The sequence below is a fragment of the Anarrhichthys ocellatus genome, unplaced genomic scaffold (genome assembly GCF_004355925.1).
Source record: "Anarrhichthys ocellatus isolate YVR2014 unplaced genomic scaffold, GSC_Weel_1.0 scaffold38, whole genome shotgun sequence".
Lineage (NCBI taxonomy): Eukaryota > Metazoa > Chordata > Actinopteri > Perciformes > Anarhichadidae > Anarrhichthys > Anarrhichthys ocellatus.
Window position 1 is genome coordinate 1,485,461 of NW_022280068.1, and position 7,984 is coordinate 1,493,444.

General features: G+C 38.4%; 1 protein-coding gene across 1 annotated transcript; it reads right to left on the bottom strand.

Moving 5' to 3' along the window:
• Window positions 1-6: 6 nt before the first annotated feature.
• tmx2b (thioredoxin-related transmembrane protein 2b) lies at window positions 7-3,832 on the bottom strand. Its single transcript, XM_031867166.1, has 7 exons — window positions 3,522-3,832; window positions 2,413-2,473; window positions 1,932-2,045; window positions 1,203-1,279; window positions 1,005-1,111; window positions 849-914; window positions 7-751 (listed from the first exon to the last, which is right to left on the bottom strand). The coding sequence occupies exons 1-7, from the start codon at window positions 3,708-3,710 to the stop codon at window positions 556-558; spliced, it is 810 nt and encodes a 269-aa protein (XP_031723026.1). The 5' UTR covers window positions 3,711-3,832; the 3' UTR covers window positions 7-555.
• Between the last annotated feature and the right edge of the window lie 4,152 nt (window positions 3,833-7,984).

Here is a 7,984-nt window from a genome sequence, read left to right on the forward strand (position 1 = left end):
CACACACACACACACACACACACACACACACACACAATGTGCTGAGAGCTTTCAAATATACCAATATAAACAACTGTTTCATTTTGACATGGTTTCATCAACTAGCTGTGGATATCACTTTAAATTAATTAATCTACTCGTTGAATGAAAAGACATTTTTCCTCTCCATTTAAAAAAAAAAAAAAAAAATAGATGACCTTTAACAAATCCAACAATAGTAAAACAATAGCAGTTAGTTATTTCTTTATACATGTTTGATACCTATTTATTTAACATCTTTCTAGTACGCGGCCCACGGTGCTATGGTTGTTGTTTCTGGGCATGCTCATTACATAAAGCAACAATGTGTAAATTGTTCGCTCTGTTTTACAGCCAGCGAACCTCTGCACCTTCGAGGGAGTTTTCAGAAGTCTCTTTTCAGAAATGTCTGTCTACACATGTGACAGAGTCTGGAGCTCTAAAGGAGTTATACACAATGTTTCAGCTCCTTGAGGAGACGGAGTGTAAACTGCAGCACAACAGCACGGTCTGAATGAGTAAAGTTAGGTTTGCCGTTTATACACAGAACTTGTTGTTGCTGCACAAGGCCTGTATTTTGTGAAGTGCACTGTCCAGTCTGACCTCAGTGAAGCTCCAGGATACGGCTCTACCCTTCTTGTCCACCTGGGGGCGCCGCATCACCTCCTTCCCTCCCTGAAACAACACCAAGGACGGAAGCTGCTTGGACAGCGGAGACGCAGACACTCTGTACCTACAGAGCACCATGAGACAACATGTTCACGTCTAGTCATGGCCACCAATCTAGGACACAAACCTCTTAAAGACAAAAGAGAAACAAAATGTCTTACTTTTTGGAGACCTCTCCATAACGTCCGATGTCCACTTTACCAAACTTGAGACCAGCACAGTTATACCTGAAACAGGAGAACCAACGAGTAGCTCAAGTTAGTCTCGTCAGTGTCGCAGAGTGTCCCTCTACTGTTGCTGAGTGGGCGGAGTCTTACTTGAGAGAGAGATCAGCGTAGACAGATGCGAAGGACTGGCACTCTGGAGACCAGTTGGCGAAAAATTCAACAAGCCACGTCACCCGACTGTCTCTGACCAGCTCATCCTGGACACACAATGATCAAAGAGAAAGTGTACACGTCTCTGTTCTTGGTCATGGATAAAATGGTACAGAGCATTCTACCATTTCTACTCACATCGATGGTTTTGTCGCTGAAGTATTTGATGTACTCTGGTCCCATGTACAGAGGAGGCTTACAGGTCATCAGAGACACTGAAACACACAAAGGACCAACAGAAGAGACCATGAGGACATCTGTAGAATTACTGCCGACGATGAGTTCATTAACTGATCTGAACTGGAAATATTTGGATAGTAAAACTTCCACAAATGTGTTATGTATAACATGTATGCATAACATGGCTGCTTAAATAGCAAAATGTACACGTCTCATATATGTTGTGCTTTGAGTATCTCCAAAGGAATACTTGGCTTTTCACCGTGATATCAAGTACTAAAGTACTTTATGAACTTACACTTATATTTTATTGAATATTTATTAAATAACTATTTTGCAAGGATTTTTGAATAGATGCTAATTTTAAATGTATTTTAAAAAAAAATCTCACGTACCCCCTGGAGTGCCTTCACGTACCCCCAGGGGTACACTTACCCCCATTTGAGAACCACTGCTCTACGGAGTATTCGTGGCAGCAGGACGGTGTGTGTGTGTGTGGGACTAAGTCAACATTAACTACAGTGTGTGTTGATGAAGTGAGGCTCATGGAGCTCAGAGGAAGAGGATACGTCAGGCTTTGATACACACAATACCTGTTAGTATACCTGATTATGGTATTTTATCCGAGTTTGTTTACAACAAATGTACTGTGTGTGTGTGTGTGTGCGCGCGCGTGTATGGACCGACCTATGCAGAGTGTCAGGTAGAGCAGTCCCATCCTGATGTCCAGTCTGAAGAACAACATGACGTTGGCCACTTTGCTGAACAGGATGATGTTGCCCACATGCTGCTCCACCGTTACTGATGTGAACAGATACAGAGACACCTGCTTTGCCATGCTTTTTCTCCAACAGCCATACAATGAGCAGGGGATAATGATGCAACATCCTGAGCAGTCCTTTTTCTAATATTCCACCAGTACGGGTTTTGGGGGATAAAGCTATGACAATAGCTAATATTCAGTAGCCTCTGTACTGCTGTAACAGAGGGGGAAAGTTCAAGAGCTTGAATGTGTTTATTCTAGAATGTCATTGTGGTCACAGTGGAGGAGATGGATCATTAAGCTTCCTGTAACTGATTTGTATCATAATGCATCATGACATCTCACCATGTTGCTGCTCAGGAGAAATTAATTCAGAAGACGATAGAAAAGAAGAACTTTACTCACTCGCTCGTCTGTTCTTCATCATGACGATGGCACTGAGGAACATGAGGATCTCCACCTCCCTCTGAGAACACAAACACGCCACGTCTTAACCATGTCCAGCCACGTTAACCACTGTTCATATTGAGAGAATTGGGGTCATTTTGGGCACCATGATGTCAGACTACCTCGTCATTTTACATTTTGTGACAGCATAATTGTGTAATGTGTTAGTGGACAGGGAGAATGGAGGAAATGTCAACTAACGTCTGTATATGGGGATGGACACAATATATTCTTGCTGATTTATTCGTTATATTACTACAGAAAAATGCGGCATATATATATCTTTAACCCAGCCATGGGTTGTGTGCTTTTAAAAAACAAACGCACTAAATACAAACTACTTGGTGCATTAAAGTACACTGAACTGTGCATGGATGCAGGGTGTTTGCATACAGCAGCATGTGACAGCGGTAGAGAGGACTCTTTCTCCACACTGTGTTACTATCATTCACATGATCTCTGGTGAGGCGGCAACGTCACAACAAACCTAAATACATCAATGCATCTTAGTGTTTAAAGACATGTGGCCTGTTGATATAGATCCATATGCTGGAGCCTGATATATACAATGACCTTTAACAGTTTAGTAAGGATCCTCTGTGAAATTCGGCAAAGAATCAATACACTGTTTGGCTTTTGAAAACCTGGATTATTTACTCTCCTGCATTGATATTTATATTACTGTTTCTTATCAACGTCCGAGAACGTCAATAAATTCGTTAACATTCGCTAGCTGTAGATTAATTCTATATTAAGATAAACACTAATTTACAGTCCATGTGTGCCGTATATAATTTAAATACTTCAGCTTATTCTAGTGGGTTATAAATGAAGCTTTGTGTCTCGAGTTTCTCTGCCAAAAAGTAAAACGTTATGAATTTCCAGTTTTTGGACCAAGGTTTGGCCCGTCATTCTCTGCCTATAGCTAAGAACAGCTAATGTCGCAGCTATCGCTAGCCTTTGCTGTCAGCCTGTTCAACAATCCGCAGCTGTGCCAACTGGCTAGCTAGCTATTTGATACCAATTCCTGAAAAGACATTTGTTAATTTCCAGCATTTTCTACAGACCCAGTCGAAGTCGCAGGAGTTGCCATCCTCTCGCTGTGTGGGCAGATGGTCGCAGATGCCAGGCGTCTTGCGGACAGCTAGAAAGGCTACTGACATGAAGAGAGAGGCTATATAGTAGGGCTTCAGCAACCACTTATACACCTGCGGAAGGTGGTACAGGAAAGCGACTAACGCAGTCAGCAGAGCCATGTTCTATTCAACTGTAGCACTACAATTAAAACTGTTAATGAACCCCGAAAAGACGGAGGCAGCCAGTGATGAAGCAGTTAGCTCAATATGAATGGCTCGACGCTAGCTAGCTTGGCGTTAAAGTGTGAAAGTAGGTGGAAATACAACTTCCGGTTTAGATGTTTAAAAAATAAAAATAATTATAATCAAATAATACGAAGCTACATGCCAATGACGGTGAGACCTTTACATTAATTGTATTGTATTATTAAGTGTATTTTAAGAACACATGAAATTATTATTTGTTTTAAATACATTTTTTGCATTCATTGCACCCACGGTCAAGTTTTCTCGACCACTTTTAATATGAAGATGGAAGACCTAACTTCCTGTATAACTGGTTTACTCTTGGTGGCTTGTTTTGGCTTTGCAGTTTGCAGTCGGCAAGATTGTATTGAAATGCTGATTTAAAGGGGCGGAAAGAGGCGCAGGCTGCGGAGGTCAATCAGGACGAATGTGTTATAGCTGGCGCTGATTGGTCAGGGCAGACAACAGGTCACTGCTGATAGGTTCATGTTGAATCTTTTATGGATGCCTATACTATGACATTTTAATGACTTTTTTATGGCATTCTATATCATTATTTTTTTATGGCCTACAATGACTTTTTATTTATTTGTAATGACATTTTTATGGCATACTATACCATAACTTGTTTTATGATTTTATTTTTAGCATATCATACTATGATATTTTTACGACATTATTATGACATTCTATCACTTGTTTTATGATTTATTTGGCATATTATACGATGATATTTTTACAACATTATTATGACATAGTATATGAGCAAACTAGAAATATGTCCTGTTGCTAAGTCCTATCTAAGGTCCATCCTATTCACTGGAGCAGTGAACGTTTCCATTGCATAAAAAACCTTATGGGATGATAATAAGTTTACCAGGGAAATAGAGTTAATTAGTTTGTGACTGTTTGCAAAATACATGAAAATACAAATGAATGGTCTTAATTTATTTTCTTTAGCAAGTGATGGTTCTAAGAGGGATAATGTCTTTTGAGGTGTACATTATAAAGAATGAATGGACTCCATATGTCTCCATGTTGTCCATTAATACTGGATAAGGGTCACACACCTTACTTGTTCAAGAAATATAATACTATGACTTTTTTAAGGCATACTATACTATATGCTTAGACATTTTCAGGGCAGACTGCTATGTTTTATGACATTATGACATACTATACTAGGCAATTTTAATGTGATACTTTATGGCTATGTTTTTTATTGCTCACTATATTATAACTGTTTTTACGAAATTATTAATGACATTACTTTTGTATGGCATACTATACTGACTGACAAAATAATCAAAGTATCAAGAGAATATTTTGCTTTAGTGGTGTGTCTTTACTCTGAGTTTGTTCAGGATACTTCATCTTTTCTTAGACCTCGGCTGCGATGGAAAAGTAAAGAACATGACATCCTAATGTCTTTTCCTAACCACTTCTTCTTGACCTCAGTGGAAAACATTGTGAGATCAAGGAAGGAGTGAAGGAGAACTCATAAGGATGAAGGAAAAGACAATCACGGTGCTCTGAGAATCTGACTGCACTTTCACCAAAGCTGCATTGTTATTGCATACTTTTTTCACTTTTAATAATGCAGCTGCCCTTACAAAGCAGTATGCATTCAGCTGGGACATACTTCCTCATAACATGGCCCCTTGAACTTTGACCCTCTAAGAAAAGGAGAAAAACTAAGAAATGAGACCATATTACTCCCGTATATGTTTTTTTGCAATGAATCCCTGTAAAATTCAGAATATAATTTAAAATCCTTCTCCTGTATGAATTCATGTCCCATTAACGCTCATTACTGACTTTGCTTCTTCCTCAGAGTCTTTGTGCTTTCTCTCCTCTCAGGTTTCCATGGATCGTGGTTTTATCTGGACACTGGTCCTTCCTCTGACTCCCACTGCTAATATTATTGTTATTATTATTAGTCACATTTCTATTACTATTACTGGTACTTTTACTGCTTTTATAATCATTACTACTCTTTTATATCCACTGCTGCTTTTATTATTAGTAGTCATCATTTTTCCATTATTACTCTGCTATTATTAGTGCTACTACTGCTATTACTAAGCTCATATGAATCGTTTATATCAATGTATTGACTATGTTGTAATTGTATTATGTTGTTCATTGTGTACACATGACATCTATCACACTTCTGTCCATCCTGATGGATCCCTCCTCTGTTGCTCTCCCTGAGGTCTCTTCCTTTTTCTTTCCCTTTTTTGTACCGATGCTAGGGTTCTGGGAATGAGGATGTCGTATGTTTTACAGATTGTACAGATTTTTGATTTTGGGCTATACAAATAAACTGAATTGAATGGAATTTAATTACTCATATCCCTGCTGTGCAAAGTATCGTGAGTCAGATTAGCCAGAAAAGAATGCTGGTTTACACACTGAAAAATGCAACAAGATGTAGTCAAGCATCCTGGTGTTTTTGGCATATTGCATTTTTGTATTGAGACATACTAAATATTTTTCTGGCATGCTAAATAGTATGGTAGTATGACCGTGAATTATGAATTGACAACTGACAATTCACTTATCAAATAAACTGTTCAATACCAATATATCCTATGTGCAATAATGTGAATTCAATCGTTCAGTTATATTTTGCTTTTTTAATCATTTATTATTGGTTTCACTAGTTTCTTTTTGGAACTGATGCTTGGTTATTGCATTATACCGTTTGCTGCTGTAACACTGCGTCCCTGCCGTGGACTTACATTATCTTAAACCTGTGATCAAATATGACTTCATTACCAAGGATGGAATAAAGTCTATAGGTTACTGTATTCACAACGTGCATCTACACAGGCTTCCGTCATCATGAGCAGCATTATGAAATAAGGCGGTAAAAACGCTCCTCGAGATGAAACCAAGCCATGACGTCATCCTCTCTGGATTTAAAACGACCAGCGTTGACATAACTTTACCCACGATTATTCATGGGATTTCATTGTTATCGCGGGATTTTCAACGTTATATCAAACATATTACACATATGTTCATGTGCTAAAATGACATACGAACATGCATTTATCTGATGGTGCAGTAACATCGCTCCAGTGGTTAGTAGGAAAGCTTGGCTTCCTCCGGGCCCAACGGATTTTGCGGTGGTGGGCAGAATGCGGGCTGTGGGCTCGTGCACGTGCGCGTTCAGAGTTCCCTCATCACTTCCTCCAGCGTGAACAGAAAATCGTGTCAGGAGCACCGCAGGAGGAGGAAGAGGAAGTTTAATTTGAATGACTGTATTTTGAAATTATTCTCTAAAATTATCTTTTATTCTTATTATTACCAGTGTAGTGCATATACTTTATCATTAATGTATTATTGTTATCATTATGATTTGAAACATATAATTGTTGACAAATTTATTTATTTATTTTAATCAAAATGTAAGTCATCGCCAGTGCGCCACTTCCGGCTCAGTGGCTGGTCTGGGATTGTTTTCTTGTTGTAAATCTCTGGTCTTCCAAGCCTGAAGTTGGACAGAAGAAATCGATTTCAGATCAGCTGTCAGGTTTAGGCTCTGGCTTCACATCTGCTCCAGTCAGCATTAGAGAACAACATGCAAGAAGTTCAACTTTGTCTTCAACACAAGAGTCTTGAAGGGATGAAATGTTAAATGAAAACGATCCTCCGGATAACCCTACGGAAAAACATTATCAAGTTAAAAGACAAACCACTGAATAGTATTTATTTCACAGCATGACATCATTTTCATGAAGTCACTCTTGCCTGACTCGTGCAATTTGCGTTCCTTTATAAATGATGGAAAATATCTGCTTGGTCATAGCATAATGAAAATCCACGTTATACTATATTATATTATTAGCCTATATAATTCTATTTTTTAATTGGATTTCTCAGTCATCTGTTCTAATTTAAAACTTGCATTCACCTTAGACTAAAAAGTGCTCTGATGTTTTGAATAATAGAAAATAAAATAATAAAAGTGTTGATTGAACTTAGTAGTAAACTCCTCATATGCAGCCTATTGCAATTTGTCCATAATTGTATTAGAAATAAAACAAAATCATTGGATTTTTTGTATGTGTTTATAAATTGATGATTCAAATATAGGTTTTAAGTATACGTCTAAACGTGCATACAGTCGCCTGTAAATCGACTGCTCATATTGATAGGCTTTTATTGTGTAATTACAGGAAGTCCTGTGTATCACTCTC